The sequence below is a fragment of the Mustela nivalis genome, assembly GCF_964662115.1.
Source record: "Mustela nivalis genome assembly, chromosome: 16".
NCBI lineage: Eukaryota > Metazoa > Chordata > Mammalia > Carnivora > Mustelidae > Mustela > Mustela nivalis.
The window spans coordinates 16469227-16489358 of NC_139035.1; the positions used below are offsets into that span (position 1 = coordinate 16469227).

The 20132-nt window shown below is 34.8% G+C and overlaps 1 protein-coding gene across 1 annotated transcript in view; it reads left to right on the forward strand.

The window, feature by feature from the left end:
• XPR1 (xenotropic and polytropic retrovirus receptor 1) overlaps positions 1-20132 on the forward strand; it is a 250301-nt gene that overhangs the window by 28632 nt on the left and 201537 nt on the right. The window contains exon 2 of the mRNA XM_082701743.1: positions 4373-4424. Coding sequence (XP_082557869.1) covers positions 4373-4424 — 52 coding nt within the window. The remainder of the gene's footprint in view (positions 1-4372; positions 4425-20132) is intronic.

A 20132-nucleotide genomic window follows, 5' to 3' on the forward strand; every position in this document is an offset into this window, starting at 1 on the left:
GTATCTTTAATGTTCTAAGTACTCTTCATGTATAACCACGAGTTATCATTATTATAAGGATTTGTGTTTTAAGAAGTTTTAATTCTTGAAATAGACCTGTGAGATATGTGTGATCACTTCTGTTGTACAGATGAGGACATTGTTATACAGAGAAGTTAATTTTCCGAAGCTTACATGGCTATTATAGTAGGGTTGGTTTTTATACACATTGTCCAATTCCATAACTCCTACTCACTGTACTATGCTACCTCATAGTAGGGAGAGGTAGTAAGAGGATTATATCACATCTAATAGTCATATAGGCATTCCAAATTGAGAAGAGCAGATACAATGACAGCATTGTATTCATGTTACCAGTTGAGATTTTGTTTCAGCAAACCTTTTTTTCCTGTCATGTTAATGTTGGTTGAATAGTATTGGTTTTGTGCTTGTGTTCGGATTTGATTTGGAAGATTTTACTGTTATATGAATTGTTATAAGCACTAAAGGAGTTTTGTCTTAGTACATATATTTCAATAACATGACAGAAACAATTTAACACTCAGATTACAGTAGAGATGTTGAGATAAAAGATTGCTTTGAATCCTTTGAAAATCCAAGAAATTTATCGTTGGGTATGTGGGAGGCTCTGTCAGTTGAGTGTGTGGCTCTTGATACCAACTCAGATCGTGATCTCAGGGTTGTGACACTGAGCCCAGCTTCGGTCTCTGCCCTTTAAGGGGAACCTGCTTGGGATCTGCTGCTCCACCCCTGCCACACCATGCTCTCTCTCAAAGTAAATAAATAGATCTTTTAAAAAAATCTAATCTATGTAATGCACATGAATGTATATTGATTTTTATTATACAAATTCAGAGGTGTTTTTATTTTGTTTATTTTAGGCAGGGAGAGGGAGAGAGAATCCTCAGCAGGCTCCATGCCCAGTGCAGAGCCCAACACTGGGCTGGATCACAACGCTGAGACTGTGACCTGACCCAAAATCAGTGTCAAATGCGTAACAGACTAAGGCCACCCAGGTGCCTGCAAATTCAGAGTTTTATATAAAGTAATGGATATCCTTAAAGGAAAATAGCATAAATTGAGGAACCTCTTTGAATGTGTTTTTTTATGTATTTGGATTTACTATTCCTAACCCAGGCAAGTGCTTTCATATTATAAATACATAGATACTAATGTAGACATTACTTTGTAGGCTTTTTTCCCCTTCTTAGTTCCTAATTGGGGGCTATTCTCATGTCACAAGAAAAGAATGGTATCTATCCTATTTATGGAGTTTTGTAGACAATATAGTAAAAAACTTAGAGGTTTCTATTCAGAGGAAAACCGAAGTAGTATGAAGGAGAAAGAATTGTCCCAGTTTTACTGAGAGTTGTGTTGATTGAAATGAAATTATGATTCAGTTTTACAATAAAAATGAAGGCTATCATTTTTCTTTTTATAAAATTTTAATCATCTTTTAAAAACTTAATTTAGTAAGCTTCCCTTTTGCAAATTTAATTCATTTTCGTAATATGTCAGTAAGGTACTGCCTAGTATCCTTTTGCAGTGTGCTTTGTTCATTTTTAAAATAATTTTCTTTGAGGAAGAAAGGTTTTTGAATTCAAGAACTATTTATTGAGCTTCTACTATGTAGAAGTCATCCTGCTTGTCATTAATGGTTTATTTCGTTCTTGATAGCATCATTTAATTTTGGTACACATGCCTGTTATACTCCAGAAGAACTTTATTCAGATATTTGAGTCTCCGATATTACCTGTTCCCATAATAGATTTATTTTTGTAAACATTCTCTGTCTGGGTTTATGTGTTTCTTCTTATATTTTTCTATCTAGGGATTTACTTTCCTCTAAGTGATCTATTCATTTACTCTCTTGAAATATTTTATGGAAGACTCTAACATAACCACCACTCTATACTTGTGTAGGATTTTTAATATGAAATTCTAGTCCAAACTGACAAAGACTTCTGGACTAGCTTCTTTTTTTAGACCAGGGGTTAGTGGTCCTTGAGACATCTGAAATTGTAAAGAAAATAGTGAATGTATATACTTTGATCTTCAAAGAAGTTCCATACCTTTGTCATATATACTTAGGGCTTTTGTACATAAATAAGTTTAAGAATTAGTGGTCAGTAAACACTAGGCTGAGCTTCAAAGGTAATCTTAGAAAAGTTGTGATCCAATAATGAAGGTTCTGTAAAAAAAAAAAAAAAGATTTCTGACCAGTTCTTCTTCTCCTTCTTCTTCTTCTTCTTCTTTTTTTTTTTAAAGATTTTATTTATTTCTTTGACAGACAGAGACCACAAGTAGGCAGAGGTAGGCAGAGAGAGAGAGAGAGAGAGAGAAGCAGGTTCCCCACTGAGCAGAGAGCCCGATGTGGGACTCGATCCCAGGACCCTGAGATCATGACCTGAGCTGAAGGCAGAGGCTTAACCCACTGAGCCCCCCAGGCGCCCCCCAGTTCTTTTTTCTGATGCTGATAACCATTTCTCTGACACCAATTGGGTGTCTAGTAATTCACTTTAATTCTGATACGAACTATCCAGAGTTAGCACAGACCCCATGGATAAGGGCTTAGTCCCCCAAGACTGCCCTCACTTGAGATGCCAGCTATAAATGGGGTACCCAGGATACCCATACTTCTGCCTGGGTGACTACAAATCTTTGGCCACTGGTGATTGAATTCAGTCCCCAGCCATTCCCTCTTTCTCAGAGATCTGGGGGTGGGGCTGAAAGTTTTAACCCTCTAATCACATTAATCAGGTGGTCAGTTTTTCTGGGGACCAAACACCACCCTGAAGCTATTTCGCACCCCTCCCCCCACTACCCACCATGAACTGTCTCAGTGTATAAAAGAGAGTAGATTCTAAAGGTTTCAGAAATTTGTGCCAGGAACCTGAAACAAAGAGCAAATTTTTTTTTATTATACCACAATTGCATTACTGTAGTGTCTCAAATTTTATATAAATAGTGAATCTTACTGAATGTTAAGGTTTTAAGCATGTGCACTCTTAAAATATTTAATTATACATAGTTTTCCTATGAAGATCTTTTTTAAAAAAAGGGTTAAAATGAACAAAAATGTATTGATTAAAAATTTTAATTTTGTTTCATTGGGAAACTTTTTTACATATGTTGTCAAGCTTGGTTAGTCAGAGAACTAACAGATTGGTCACTGGTCTAAAGCAAATGATAAATTCACTTGGGAAGAATATAATTTACTAGATTTGAATATAGATGGGTTACCCAGAAGGTTTATTTCCTTTTTTTGGGGGGGGGTTAAGCTTGAAAGACTCTAGGGCAGTGGTTCTGGGTGTGGGGGTGCTGTGTTGATTTTGACCCTCATGGGACATTTGGCAGTATATGGAGATATTTTTGGTTTTTACAGTTTTGGTGGAGGTGTTGCTACTGGTAGCTAGATGAGCCTAGTGAGTCTCTTGATGCCAGGGATGATACTAAAAATCCTATTATGCACAGAGCAGCCCCTCAGCCTCCCCCCAGACAAAGAATTATCTGACTCCAAATGTCAGTTGGTGAGGGAGGTTGGAGGCCACTTTGGTAATCACCAAGTGTTAGATGGTATTTGAAGTTTCGAAGCTTTGGGACTGGATATAGCCACCTGTTTAGGACCAGCTCTTCAGCATTGGAGCCTTATCCACTCAGTTGATTCTACTATATTGATAGGTGTGGGGAAATGATTTTTATTACTGCTCCCAAACCACTTACTGGGAGACCAAACCGCAGCCATCCAAATTACCTAAATATTATTGGTAGTTAATTCACTGGTTTGGAAGAAAAACAATCTATAAATATATTTATAGTCCTGCACTCTTATGGAGGACATTCCACGCCTTCATTGAAGACTGTATCCAAGATAAAAAGAATTCCGGAGATTGTCTACGTAGCATGTGCGTGTACTTGACACTACTGAATTGTTAATGTGAAAATGGTTAAGATGGTAAATTTTATGTTCCTACAAAAAGAAAAAAGTTGTATCCATTGTTTCATGTTTTCTTAAGCACTGTTCCATATATACCTTTTGGACCATTGTTCTCAGTTTCTCTCGCTATTTTTTTTTTAGTCAAGAGAGTTTATGATCTCTCAGGAGATTTTTCATTCTGTTCCCAATGCCCTTTAATTTTTAAAGTGTACATATTAGTCATTTTCTTAAAGATTGGACAATATTGGGTTGATATGAAAGTATAGTATTTGGGTTTCAGCTTACTAAAGTTAATTGAAGTATATTACTAAATTCTCAATTTAGTAGTCTGGATTGTGTAGTTTGGATATTAAAAAAGAAGTAATTGTTTAGCATCAAATGCTGTTAGTTTAAAGATTACTCATTATTTCATGCACTTTTTTTTTCTTTTAATAGGCTTTCAAGGATATGCTGTATTCAGCTCAGGATCAGGCACCTTCTGTGGAAGGTAAGATGTACTAATCCCTAATTTAGTCACATAAAATCCCTTTTTAAGGGAAGATATTTTAAACTGCGTAGTAGAAAACTAATAAATCCTGTCCTGTTATACAGATCTTTTATGCTTTTGAAAATATATGTTATGATTACTTTATATTTCAGTCAGCTTTTTGTTAAGCTCACATTTACCTAAAATAGATCCCTTACAATGTCCTTGAATCACCTTAGCATTGTGAATCACAGATACTGGTTTAGAGTCAAAGTTCTTATCTGTATCATCTCCCTTCCCCCCAGTATATTTTTATATCTGTCTCTCTATCCATCCATCGGTTCATCCATCCATCCTTTAGTAAATTCTTAGTCCATAATTAGTCTGGGCAATTTAGTTTTCCTTTCTATTTATGCCATGTTTTTTTAGATTGGGATTAGTAAACAAAACAATGAAGTGTATTTACTGTGTATATGTGTGTAGGTGATATAAACATGTATCTAAATGCATGTGCACACTTCAGCAGTCAAAAAATTGCTGATCTAAGGGCAGTAGTTGTCTCTCCAGCTACCTTTATTGAGCTTTTCTGTTATCTCAGCTTCTGCTCACTAGCTCATTCCTTATGGGTTTAACCTTTGGTAGGTTTGGACAGCTATAATTTAAAGTTGTAAGAGTTCTTATGTCATTAAATAATGGAGCTAATTCAAGAGTTATTTCTTGGGAGAGTATTTCCTCCGATGCTGGGTAATCTTTTAAAATTTCATACCACCTTTTTCTCAGGAAGGATGAATGTGAAAAAGTATATACCAAGAATAATCTAGATCGTGTGTATAGATTAATATATTTATAAGACACCAAACTGGAATTCTGTGAAGTCATTCTAGTGACAGGCTTTTGGAGGCTTATTTTTATGGCATGTAACAGATGCTTAAGTTGTTTAATATAAAAGTATAGGTCTATAATTAAAAATCTCATTTCTTTGCCGAATCACTGAATTCTACTCCCGAAGCAAAAAAAAAAAAAACAAAAAACCAAAAAAAACCCCCACAACTCATTTTTTAAAATTACATAGAATTCTACATCTTTCATTTGCATTCAAAATGTGCTTCCTTTAACATCTTGAAATCCTTACCAGGGTATTAGCACTTGGGTATTAGTTTTATAATATGTCATTGAATTTTGGATTATAATAATATTTAATTTATTATTAAAATATATTTAATTTTCTAATGTTTAACAGAAAGTACTTATTTATCAAAATGTTCTTTATGTCTTAAAGAGTACCTCTCAAAATATTATAAAAATAATTTTCTTAAAATTTCATTTTAAGAAAAATGAAATTACATGGAAGTTTAACTGGTTCCCTCATCCTGTGTAATTTTTTATTATTGGTTCTTTTAATTTTATTATCAAGGTTGGGCTACTTATATTTAGTTTTTCTTGTATGTTTTATCATCCAGTTTGTAACCAACTTATTTTGACATGTTCTGGTGAACCTCATTCATCCCTTCATGCCGGCTCATGTTGCTAGTGATTTTCATACACTTTTAACTGTTATTAGAGAGAAACTGAATTCTGTGATAATATGTTAAAATGCTTATAATTAAGAACGTTTTTTATCTCATTGCTCAGAGATGTTAACTTTGGGCCCTGTTGTAAAGAGAGTATTGTGGCTGATCATAAAGATGTATATGCTGCTTTCATAAGGGAAATATTCTGCACTTGTTTGTTCTTTCTAATCTCAGATTGGAGCCATGTAACTATATCTTCTTAAATGAATTCTTCTCTTTTGAGGTACTTAAGAATCAAAGGTATTGGAAAGTGGTTTACAGAAACACTATTCTGTGTAGTATTGAGGTTAGAAGATGTTATTGACTATAATTTTGTCTCATTTGATTGTGATAATATATTAATTTACTGTCTTTCTGTGGTGTTAAATTTGAATGATAATTATTTCTATCATTTATTTTTACCATTATGTTTTTATTGCTTTTATTTAGCTGTTATCTATAAATAAAGCAGCGTAAGCCTATCTATCAACAAATCTAAGATAGGGCTTTCAACTTTAACATTTTTTTTTTTTAAAGATTTTATTTATTTATCAGAGAGAGAGAGGGGGAGAGAGTGAGCACAGGCAGACTGAATGGCAGGCAGAGGCAGAGGGAGAAGCAGGCTCCCTGCTGAGCAAGGAGCCCGATGTGGGACTCGATCCCAGGACGCTGGGATCATGACCTGAGCCGAAGGCAGCTGCCTAACCAACTGAGCCACCCAGGCGTCCCAACATTTTTTTTTTTTAAAGATTTTATTTACTTATTTGACACAGTGAGAGAGAGATCCCAAGTAGGCGGAGAGGCAGGCAGAGAGAGAGGGGGAAGCAGGCTCCCTGCTGAGCAGAGAGCCCGATGTGGGGCTTGATCTCAGGACCCTGGAATCATGACCTGAGCCGAAGGCAGCCACCCAGGTGCCCCAACTTTAACATTTTTTAAAGGCAAAATGTTTGCTAGGCCTTGATTTTGTTTTAAAATAATGCTTTTTTCTCTTTTTCTTCACCTTTTTTTTTTTTTTTTCCTACACCTTAAGTTTTTAGTAGACTTAAAACTTTTGGTGCCAGTGAGCAAGTTTTTTCTGTCTTACAACTGAAGTATATCCTAAGTTGATAGTTCTCAATTGTGCTGTATGTTTAATTCAGTTTACCTGTGTTTGTTTTGTTTGTTTTATACAAATACTGATACTTTGTTCCCATCTCGAACAAATTAAAGTAGGATCTGGGAGTGAAGCCCAGGCATTGATAGTTCTACACTCTCGTAGGTGATTCTAATAAATAGCCAAAGTCTAGAACCCCTGCCATAAATCTTAAATAATTTTAGATCAATATGATTAATGCTAACTTCTTTTAGATAGTAATTAGCCAGTAGGTTTACAAGATTCTTAAGTTCATTGATAATTAGATTATTCTATTAGAATACAGGAGCATTTGTTTTTTATAGCATCCAGAGGACGTTTATATTTTTCAAAATATTTATTGTATTGAATCAAATCTAAGTAATTAAGAGTTGTACTGAATAATTACATGTGTTGAATGGTTATAAGGTACATCATTATTCAAGTTAAAAAACATTTTTGCTGGGGTGCCTTGGTGGCTCAGTCAGTTAAGCATCTGCTTTCGGCTCATGTCGTGATCTCAGGGTCCTGGGGTTTAGCCCCACATCAGGCCCCCCACTCAAGTGGGGAGTCTGTTCCTCCTGATGCCCTCCCCTTGCTCACTCTTTCTGTCTCTCAAATAAATAAAATTTATAAAAACAGAAAAATTTTGCTGACTTATTACTTTAGATGAGTTATAGTAAAATAAATAGCTTTCTCATTCAAGGTGACTTGAAATGGGTTCTGTAAGAGTGAAGTGGTTTATTTGATAAAAGGCATTGTATATGAAACTGTTTGTTGATAAGAAGTTGACCACAGACACAATTTTTTATACCAGTGAGTCATTTTCTCGCAACTGTGTAGGACATTTCAAGATAGTGCCTTTACCCTTTGTTAATAAAGTGGGCTTTTTCCTCACTTAAAAAAACCCCACCAAACAAAATAATTTCAGTGCATTAAGAAATTAAGACATTTTCACCTAAAGTTGCTTTTTTTACTCAAATAAATAAGCATTCAGATTTATGGTATTTTGCTGCATTCATCCTTTCAGAGTAAATTTCACGTGTCATTCATTTATATATTGATTCATGAAAAATAAAGGTCTCTTTTTATTTAAAGTAGATGTCTTATAATTGTAATTAAGAAGTGCTCATATTCCAAAACAATATACATAAGAAAGTTTAAGGACTTATTCTCAGGCATTCTTTATCAATTTATTTTTAATCTCTTTTGATATATATCATTACTTACTCTTCTGGATAATCTGTTTTTTTGTTAACTATTTACATTTGGAAATGTTCTGTGACTTAGAAGATGACTTAAATTCCATGTTAAAGCCCATAGGATTTATTGATTTTTTAAATAATGGAATTAATAATTAAACATTTTAGTATTTAAATTGGCATTTTTTTTTTCCTGCAGAAAGACTTGTAGAGCAGCATACCATGACAGTAGAATGAGAATATTAAAGTGACTAGAATTGTGGATCTTTTTTTTAATTTTTAATTTTTTTAATAAACATGTTATATATGTTTATTATATATATATATATTTATTATATATATATATATATATTTATTTATCCCCAGGGGTACAGGTCTGTGAATATATATATATATTTATCCCCAGGGGTACAGGTCTGTGAATCGCCAGGTTTACACACTTTACAGCACTCACCATAGCACATACCCTTTCCAATGTCCATAACCCCACCCCCCACACCCTCCTCCCCCCAGCAACCCTCAGTTTGTTTTGTGAGACTGAGAGTCACTTATGATTTGTCTCCCTCCCAATCCCATCTTGTTTCATTTATTCTTCTCGTACCCCCTTAACCCCCCATGTTGCATCTCCACTTCCTTATATCAGGGAGATCATATGATAGTTGTCTTTCTCCGATTGACTTATTTCACTAAGCATGATACCCTCTAATTCCATGTGGATCTTTTTTTAATGTCAAGATCAGGTATACACTTAGAATCTGTGGAGTCAGTGTTTCAAGGAATTTTTGGAAAGTGATGTGAAAAACTGTTAAACTCTATTGTGTTTTTACAGTTCCTGCTGCTAGTGAGGTACTGGGTATTTGGGACAGGTTAATTGAAGCTGGTTCTCAGCAGAAAATCAGTGACACCTTAACAGGATTAATTTGAGACAAAACAGTTTAGTATAGATGTGAAAAGAGACCACTTAATTGCAATACCCATTTGACGTAGTCAAATTTTCAATAATAGAGAACTAGTGGTAAATATAAAATGATGAATTAATTTTTTTTTTTTTACCTTTTCTTTCATGCTTTTTGTCTTTCCCCATTTGGTATCTCAGCCACTTTATGTGGGTAAATAGTCACAACTTTTTTGGGGGGGAATTTCCCCCTTTCCCACGGTACTTTTGATTTACATAGTTTATATAGATATAAATTTATATACTAATGTTATTTATATACTATATTAATCAATTTTTTATTTTCTCTGATTTAATTTCAAGTAAAGCTTCAGGCTTTGACATTCTCTTTTTAAAATATACTTTCTTTTGTTTAGAAGCATTACTGTTTTCTGCTCTTTACTTGTGACAGCAAAATAGCATCTGACAGTCAACCTAGGTCACAGAATTAAGAGATCATTGACATTTCTAACTGAAAGGGACTTCATAAGATCATTTTGCCTCACCCTCATTTTAGATTTGTGTGATCTGAGACCACATTAATGTTGCATGGCTCAATAAGGACAATCTGGATCATTAATGTTGTATGTACCTAAAAAAGAGAGAATTCCAGAGGAAAAAACCAATATTGAAACATAAAAGTGACTTTTTTATATTGACTTTGCATTTTTATCCAAATGATATATTTGAATACAATTTTTAATTGGGTGTGCGTGTGTGTGTGTGTGTGTATGCGTAAAAAAGATTATTTATTTATTTATTTGGTCGTGAGAGACAGAGAGAAAGGCAGAGGGAGAAGCAGGCTCCCCACTGAGCAGGAATCCTAATGCGGGACATGATCCCAGGACCCCAGAATCATGACCTGAGCTGAAGGCAGATACTTAACCATTTGAGCCACCCAGGTGCCCCGTAATTGAATATTTTTTTTGAGTCTCTGTATTTTTAAAAGATTTATGAAGTGTTAATAGTGAATAATACTGAACTGTATGACTTGCTGGGGAAAAGCTGATTTTATCTTTTAAGAACTCTCTCTCTGCTCATTTTTGTTGTTGTTGTTATTCAGCATGGTTCCCAGAAGTATTGGGGGCAGTTTATAGAATTAAAATTATTGGGTGATAGGAGTTACAGGGGTTAGAATAAGGGAGAAATTAAGATATAATAGTACTATAAAGCTCCAGTAAATTTAGTATGTAGACTTAGATATTTTAAAGATCTTAGAACAGAAAAAGAACATCAGGTAAAAATTAAGGAAATCTAAGTATATTATAGACGTGAGTTTATAATAATGTTTCAGTTTTGGTTCATTAATTGGGACAAATTACCATACTTATATAAGATGTTAATGATAGTGGAAACTTGTGGGGGGTATATGAGAACTCTGGACTATCTTTGTAACTTTTTTTGTGAATCTTAAACTATTCTGAAAGAAAACATTTATTTTAAAAAAATAGATGCCTTAAGGTTTTATACAATTGCTAGAAGCTAATTGTAAATTCAGCTCTGAATTTTCTGGGGTTAAGGAGATAGATGAGAGAATGATTAACATCACATAAGGTAGATTTATATCAGTTTCTCAGAAAGAGTTCAACTGGGGCACCTGGGTGGCTTAGTCCTTAAACATCTCACTTCAGCTCAGGTCATGATCCTTCAGGCTCCCTGTGTAGCAGGAAGCCCGCTTTTTCCTCTCCCACTCCCCCTGCTAGTGTTTCTCACCCCTCACCCCCCGCTGCTATTGTCTGTCAAATAAATAAATAAAATCTTTAAAAAAGAAAAAATAAAATCTTAAAAAAAGAAAGAAAGAAAAAGTTCTGCTGTTAATGACCATGAGATTTAAGAGAAATTCTTCCTTTGGACCTTCATGAAGAGTATTTGGTGTGGTGATTAGTATCCCCAACAGCAGTTTTACAAAAAGCATGACAGTGGAGTTTCATAAGGCTCCTTTTTACAGTCCAAGGGTATAATGTAGAAATTTATTACTCTGACCAAAGGACCCCAAATAATCTGGTCCTGGGGTCATGACCTTACCTTTTACCATTTTCTCCCTTGGTTACTAGGCTCTAGTAGTCATTTTGCTTTTCTTTCTAAACCTAAATTAGGTCTAGTTTACTCTTAGAACAAGGCTTTTTAGCTCTCTACCTGAGGAGAATCATTTAATTCTTGTGGCTATGTCCTTCAAAGGGCATTCTGAATATCCAATCTTATATAGCCACTCAGTCACTATAAATTTTATCATGCCATTTTATTTATTTCTTGGCATATTATTTGTCACTTTCTGGTATCTTATGTATTTATTTTTCTCATTGATTTATTAGTTTTCTTGAGACCAATATAAGTCCCTTTAGACCAGAGATTCTTGTCTTTTTTTGTTTGATACCTTGTATCTAAAATACCTTGTGTATTTATTGAGCATATCAATGAGTAGGAATAAAATGAATCCTTTCCCTCAATCTTCTTTGAAGCCAAAGTACTATTTGTGGTGAAAAAAAAAGGAGTAGATTGGCCTAGCTTACTTCTTGTTTTTATTTTTGTTTTTTAATTTTTAACTTAATCTTGAGATGCAGAATTTTGCCTTCTGGTTAGATTGCTAAGCATATTATTCGTTGTTGTTTTATAATGCTAATGCTGTAATTTCATAAGGTATAGTCTGAGATGACACATGTAGCATTTCTTTAAAACCAGTAGAAAAACAGATGAGATTTTAATTTAAAGATTTTGTGTTTTTGTGGCATTGTGTTATCTTGATGCCAAGCGTTGAGTTTCATTTGACTGCTGAGAAATCATTATTTTATAAGCTGTTGAGTGACTATTTTTTGTAAGACAACCTGCTTATTTTTGTGGGGTTTTTTTTTTTGTGTGTGTGTTTGATATGCTTTCTTTTGAAAATAATGAAATAAGCATAAATCTGAAAAATCATGTATGAATTATTAGAATTTTTTAATATATTTCAGCAGAATATTTATTCAGTGGAATATATTTTTTAGATTATTTGTTAAAATGGAAAGATTTACTGATGCTTTGTTTTCCTTTCACACTCTGCCTCTCCTTATATTCTTTTTGATGGGGAGTTTATATAGCTAATATTAGCCTAGTACAGCTCTCTGACTCAGTTGGCTTAATATAACTATCTGATTTTCTGAAGTGGAATGAATAGATACAGTTAAGGACATAAGTCAGTGACCACAACTACACCAGTCTCTGCTATTCTGCCATGTCTTTTGTTTTCCTGTGCCCTCCCCAGTCTTGTAAACAGGTTTTGTTGGATCATTTTTGCTTAGGTTTCCTCTGCTTATTCAGCTTGGTTAGCAGATGTGTTACAGTCTCCCTAAGCTCCTTAGAATTCAGCTCTTAGTGGCATTGATGATGAAAGTATGCTTGTAAATTATTCATTACGATTATATGCTTGAATGGACAGAGTCCACTTCAGGCATCTTCTTCTACCTCACCTCTGTCCCCAGGTCTTTGTTATTTTAACAGATGTGACCTTGCTTTTTAGTTTTAGAGAATGGAAGACTGAATTGCATTTCTAAAATTCATGAAGTAGTTTTTGCATGTGTGTGATTACTGTCAAATCTATGCATTCATAATATATTACTTTTCTCATATTTATAATCTTGTATCTCCCCTTCCCCCCAGTTTTCCATTTTGTGTATCATTATCATCCTTAAAAATTATTTATATGACTCTTCTGAACTGGAAATAAAACTATTTTATATTTATAATAGGGAGAGTTCTGTCTAATTTGCTATATTTTCAGATTGTCTTTTCCACTTGTCTGTTAGTACTGTTTAGTCATTTATTATTGATTTTCAAAAATATTTCTGCTTGTAATGGGTTAATATTACATGAGAAGACTATATACCAGCGACTAGTAGAGAGTTTAGCTGAAAAAATGAAATACTGATTCATTTGTAGTCGTTGCAACCTTGTTTTTAGAGCCATTGAGAAATACAGATGGCTAAGAGTGAAAGTTGAGACAAGAGCCAAGCCAACAAGATAATTATCATCTCTATATCAATGATATACTTTTTAATCCTCTCATTAACTTCTTTAAGAAAGGATAAGAAGATCTGATTGATATTCAAACCATGTAATAAAGTTTTCGTTCTTTTTTTCTTCCTTCTTTCCTTCCTTCCTTTCTTGTTTTCTTCCTTCCTCCCTCCCTCCCTCCCCTCCTTCCTTTTCCTTTCTTCTTTTGGATTTTAAAAAAATCGAAGTACAGTTGACACACCCTACATTAGTTTCAGGTGTATACTGAAGTTATTTCTGAAGAGTATTATTTCATGTTTAAGTGGAGTAGAATTACATATTCATGTATATTGCAGAAATGGCCACTTCTAGATAGTATTATTACCTGCAAAAATAATCTGTGTGTTCCATAAAGGTGCCACTAACCTCAGGCTAGTTCACTAATACGAAAGACCTGCTTCTGAATAGTAAATAGTACTGCTCTTCAAGTTGACGAAATGCCTTCTTTTTTACTAAAAGAGAATTAAATATAATTGGATGCTCATTGCTAAAACACAAGATAATGATGTAAGTATGGCGTAAAATGATGTGACAAAAATGATTATCAAATCTGAGTAGCATACAGGTAACAAGCTAGAAGAAAGGAAGAAACACGTGGGACACAGGTTTATAATCCTTTCTTTGCATACCACAAAAGTAAAGTGTTTTCAGTGTTTCAATTTTTCCTTCCCTTCTAAAAATCAATAACATATAAAAATACTGTATCACACAGTGCCTTTTTTAAAAATTGTAAGTTTGAGGGACAGAGGTCATGAAGTAGAGGGGATAATTATAAAACATTAAATCATGAAACAAAAAAGCTTTGGGAATTATTGGTATACTCTGTGTGGTACAGGAAAAGATAATATATCAAATGATTGAACTTGATGATTTCAGATAGAGTTTCCTTAATTAGCTATTGGACATCTGGAACAATTGTTAAAGCTTCAAGATGGCAGACTTTAAAGTAAGATAAGTTATTTTTTTTTAAAGATTTTATTTATTTATTTGACAGACAGAGATCACAAGTAGGCAGAGAAGCAGGCAGAGAGAGAGAGAGAGGAGGAAGCAGGCTTCCTGCTGAGCAGAGAGCCTGATGTGGGACTCGATCCCAGGACCCTGAGATCATGACCTGAGCCGAAGGCAGCGGCTTAACCCACTGAGCTACCCAGGCGCCCCAAGATAAGTTATTCTTTATGCTCTTTGTTTTCTTTGGGCAGGACCACTATAGCTGTTTAATGAAAGAATGCCACTGAAAAAGGTGGAAAGAAACATAAAAAGTTATGATCAGTGAGTAGCTTTCAGCATTAGATGTACATCATTGAATAAAAGAAACAAAAATTCCTGCCTTCAAAATGGAAAAGATGCTCAAAAAATTAGAGCCACAATAGCTTCTAATTATTGAGCCAATATGAGGAAGGAATATTTGAAAGAGTTAATTCCTTGTATTAGTTTTCTGTGGCTGTTTTAACAATTTACCACAAACTTAGTGCCTTAAAATGAGAAAAATTTATTCTCTCACAGTTTTGGAGGCCAGAGTCCGAAATCCAGCTGCACTTGTGGAGTGTTGGAAGAGAACTTGCTGCTTCCAGCCTTTAGTGGTTGCCTGTTTGCTTGGCTTGTGACCACTTTTCCTCCAATCTCTGCTTCTTCATTTTGCCTTCTACTTTGTTTATTCTCCTCTGTGTATCTAAGGACATTTGTCATTGGATTTAAGGCTACCTAGATAATTCAGGATGATTTCTTCTCAGGGTCATTAATTACATCTTAAAAATCCTTTTCCTAAATAAGATAACATCACAGGTTCCAGGGATTTGACATGGATGTCTTTTGGCTGGGGTGGTGATGGTAGTGTTTTTTTGTCTTACCACATCTCTAATTCTAAATTGAAAGAAAGTACATTGTAATGCTCTTCAAATTGTAAAACACATCATCTACAGGTCCACATGAAGCATTTGGTTTTACATTCTAATCTAACCACTTTGAAAGGAACCGTCAAATGATGTCAAAGAAAAATTCAGTTATGACACCCAAAAAGTAAACAGCTGCTCAATAGACAGTCAGGCTTGAGTGTATAAAATAAAGGACAGTTTGGGGACCTGGGTGGCTCAGTTGATTAATGGTCTGACTCTTGATTTCAGCTCAGGTCATGATCTCAGGGTTACGGGATGGAGCTCCGTGTTGTGCTCCTCACTGGTCAAGGAATTTGCTTGAGATTCTCTCCCTTTCCCTCTACCTCTCTCTCTGCCCCTTTCCCCACTCACATGTACTTGCATGCTCTCTTTCTCAAATAAATAAATAAAATCTTTAATAAAATTAAAAAATAAAGGACAGTTTATTAGCATGTAACCAGAGTTAACCTGTAAAGTATCTAAACCATCCCTCCTAAGAATTTCTTTTATATTTCTAGTATCTACTCTCCTTCCTGGGGGAAACAAAAGCACACCTCTTCCTAGAATACAAGTTAAGTGTCCCCTCTTCCCTCCAAAATTTCTACTATGGGAATTTTCAGAGATATACAAATATAGAGAATGTATCCAGGATCCCATTTACCCATCACGCAGCTTCAGTCATTATCAGTACAATGCCTAATCTTCTTTCATTCCATCTCCCAATTAGTTTGAAGCAAATTCAAACTATATTATAGTTTGAATTTATATTACAGATTGAAATTATATATATGCAACTACTTTTAAAGGATAATCTCTGGCCCCATTACCAAACTAGAGTTGATACACATAAAAATACTTTTTTAAAAAAGATTTTATTTATTTATTTGACAGAGAGAGATCACAAGTAGGCAGAGAGGCAGGCTAAGAGGAGGAAGCAGGCTCCCTGCCGGGCAGAGAGCTTGATGCCGGGCTTGATCCCAGGACCCTGGGATTATGACATGAGTTAAAGGCAGAGGCTTTAACCCACTGAGCCACCCAAGTGCCCCTACACATAAAAATATTAATACTAATTTCTTAATATTAAATATCTGACAGGATTCACATTTTCCTAAGTGTTTTCTACTCTTTAAAAAAAAAAGATTTGTTTGAATAGGGACCCAAATAAGATCCATCTTTTGATAAATTGCAGATTGATTAATAAGTCTCTTAATTCTCCATTGACTTATAATGGCACCATCCAATACAGTAGTAGTATATAGCTATTTAAATTAATTAAAATTAAAATGGAATATTCTGATCCTTAATCATCAAGTGCACAGTAGCCACATGAGGTTAAAGGTAACCTTATTGGATAGCACAGAATATTTCTCTCTTTGAAAAAAGGGGTCTTGGGGCACCTGGGTGGCTCAGTGGGTTAAAGCCTCTGCCTTCAGCTCAGGTCATGATCTCAGGGTCCTGGGAGCCCCGCATCTGGCTCTCTGCTCCACGGGGAGCCGGCTTCCTCCTCCTTCTCTCTCTCTGCCTGCCTCTCTGTCTACTTGTGATCTCTGTCTGTCAAATAAATAAATAAAATCTTAAAAAAAATTATTGAAAAAAGGTGTCTTGGTCAGAGTTGATCTATAGTATAGGTTTCCCCTCTAACTCTTCTGTTTATTTTGCATTTTCTGTTTTTCTTTTTTAAAATACTATTGTTATTTGGTAGAACAAACTGGCTAGTTTGGTTTTCTTTGTCTCCAAGAGTCTGGATTTTACTGATTACATTCATGTGGTATACCTTAATATGATTTCTATTCTTGGTATCTCCTGTAAATTTGTAGTTAAATCTAGAGGCTTGATCTAATTCAAATTAAATGTTATGCATATGTTTTTTTTTTCTAAGAACATTTTATACATGTGGATGTATACTTCTATTAAGAGGGATATGTAATATCAGATTGTTTCTGTTCTTGTAATGTTACTAGCTATTGATGATCAGTGCCTAGCCCTAGATCCATGACTTTACTAAGTTCACAAAATGGTAATATTCCAGCATTCCTGTGTTTATTAGCCAGAATTTTATAAAAGAAACTTCCTTTCATAAACTGGTTATTTTTAGCTATGGTTTTAGAAAAGGTAGAGTAGTTGCCTACTTTTTACCATTTATTTTCTACTTTTCAAAATAATATTGATTCTCTAACATTTTCTGAAGATGAGTGGTGAAATTTTTTTTAAGTGTATTAATGAATTAATATGTTTAAACATACTTAGAATGTTTTGGTCCAGTATAGTTTTATCCGTATTATTGATGAAATTTTAAATTTTGGACCAGTAGGAGCCTCTTCAGGTGATTTCCTCACTTGTTTTGATATGACTGTCATAACCTTTGATAGCTTCCTTTCTATCTGATATGATAGATTTTTTCCACACTCATGTATTTCCGGTGGCATCTGGGATTAGCTATTTTGCAAAGGAAGCTAATTTCTTTTAGTGATAACCAATGAATCTTAATATCTTTAGAAGCCATACTGGGCACTTCTTTCAAAGTATCAGTAATACTGAATTATTCATTGTTTTAGATTTTCCTTTCTAGCAGAAAGAAATACCTATACATATATACTTACACCTGCCTCCGTGAGTCTACACAAACACACACACTTAAAGTAAAAAAAAAAAATTATATATACATACATGTGTTTGTACACATGCGTATTTAAAAGAGATAAAATACCTGTTCTTTTTATTTTTTAATAATTTTTTAAAAAATATTTTATTTATTTATCAGAGAGAGAGGGAGAGAGAGCGAGTACAGGCAGACAGAATGGCAGGCAGAGGCAGAGGGAGAAGCAGGCTCCCCGCTGAGCAAGGAGCCTGATGTGGGACTCGATCCCAGGACGCTGGGATCATGACCTGAGCCGAAGGCAGCTGCTTAACCAGCTGAGCCACCCAGGCGTCCCAAAATACCTGTTCTTTAAAGCTTAGATTTCTTAGTATACTTTCGACTTGAAAGTATCTAACTGAAAAAGTGAAATGCGATGAATTTTAAGATTGAGTAACATTTTTAGCATAACTACATGTACAGCTTTTTGGGATTAGAGTGTTGGGGGTAGAGAATCTACCTGTCCTGATTAAATTTTCATTTTCTTTATTGAAGGTTGAGTGGTGAAACATAGTTTATCACCTGTGAGATGGAGTGCCAATTTGTGGTTCTTGATGAGAATTTGATCAGTTATGTGCTTGTTACAAGAGGTGCAATCAGTGAGGTTAGAAAGGGAAATTGAATTTATATTGGTGTGTTATCACATGCGATTAATTTTGCATATATACCTGAGGCACATGAATCTTAAAGTTTGAAATATCTACACTTTGAATCAGGCATTGCAAATCTAGTGTGATTAAATATATTTAAGAGTTCTATTGTTCGACAGTTGCTGTGCAGTTCCAAAATATGTTCTGATTAGGCTGTTCACAAAGGAATCTTTTAGTACTATAATGAGAAGGTAAAATAACTAAATTTATGTATTCTTTTTAGAAAGAATGGAACAGAATAAGGTGATTTATGTTGTAAGATGTATTATTTTTATACTCTTATTTTCCCTGACTGGGATGCCCCTCATCTTAGTAGAAGGATGGATTGCTGTTATCTTTTTAAAAGACTACAACCATGTGGTGCCTGAGTGGCTCAGTCAATTGGGTGTCTGCCTTTGGCCCAGGTCATGATCCCAGTGTCCTCAGATTGAGCCCAGTATTAGGCTCCCTACTTGGTGGCGAGTCTGCTTCTCCCTCTAGCTCTAGGCCTCCCCCTGCTTGTGTTCTCTCCCTTTCTCCTGTCAAGTAAATAAGTAATATCTTTAAAAAGACTATAACAACTAGTCTTTCTATTTAAGGAAAAACATGATATAGTCCACCAATGACACAGTAAATAAATTAGGGTATTTACAGCAGATATTCTCAGGAGCAGTTTATGCATAATAGCCATTAAAGAATTTCCATAAATAAAGTAGTAATAAAATGATAAATGGAAGAGGTGAGATTTGCATTGGGTTTTAAAGTGTAGAAGAGGGCCTTCCAGGAAGAGAGAAACAACGGCAAAACCAAAGAGGTGCAGGACATTCAAGGGAGATTTAGTAGAGCACTGTAAGTAGAGGGTTATTACAGGTGAATAGTGAGCTGTAAGGAAGAGGCCAAATTTCCAAGGGGCTTAAATTTTTTTTAAAGTTGGACTTTATTTGGTTGACCAGTATACTGCAACATTTGGGCTGTTAGTCTAATGCAGGTCAGCATTAAGAGATCATCGTGAGTTCTTTGTTCTACTTCAGCAGTATCCAGAAAGAGTCTTGGTGCTGTTTTGAATGGATTTCACAATTAGAAGTCCAGAGGAATGCTGACTTTATTTATTTATGGTATCATCCAATCTCCAGTTCCACAATTTTTGTGTTTTTTTATAGTTGTATCCTTTTTCGTGTTGGGAGTCCCCTAGCTGTGTGCCATTAACAATTAGGGCCATATGCTTGCTTCTTCAAGAGTATTGGAAAAAGCAGATTCATAATTTTTAGCTTGCTATATGACCCAAAATATGCACAGAAATCTTTTTTGTGTGTGTGAGATTAATATAACTTAAAATTAATGATCTTATTTTTTAAAGATTTTATTTATTTATTTGAGAGAAAGAGAAGCACAAACCAGGGAGAGGGAGAAGCAGAGTCCCCTCTTAGCAGGGAGCCTGCTACGGGGCTCAGTCTCAGAACCCTGGGATCATGACCTGAGCCAAAGGCAGATGCTTAACTGAGCCACACCCCCAAATTAATGATTTAAAGTGTACTGAGATTCCTGGCATTTTTAGTGCATTCAGTTTTGTGCGACCATTATTTTTATCAAGACACTGGGCAATCTTTTTTTTTTCTTTCCCTTCCAAAGTTTTGTTTTGTTTTGTTTTTCCATAATCTCTACTCCAAGTATGGGGCTTGAACTCACAACCCTGAGACTGAAAGTCTCATACTCTTCCAACTCAGCCAGCCAGGTATTCCCAGACACAGAGCATTCTTTTTTTTTTTTTTTT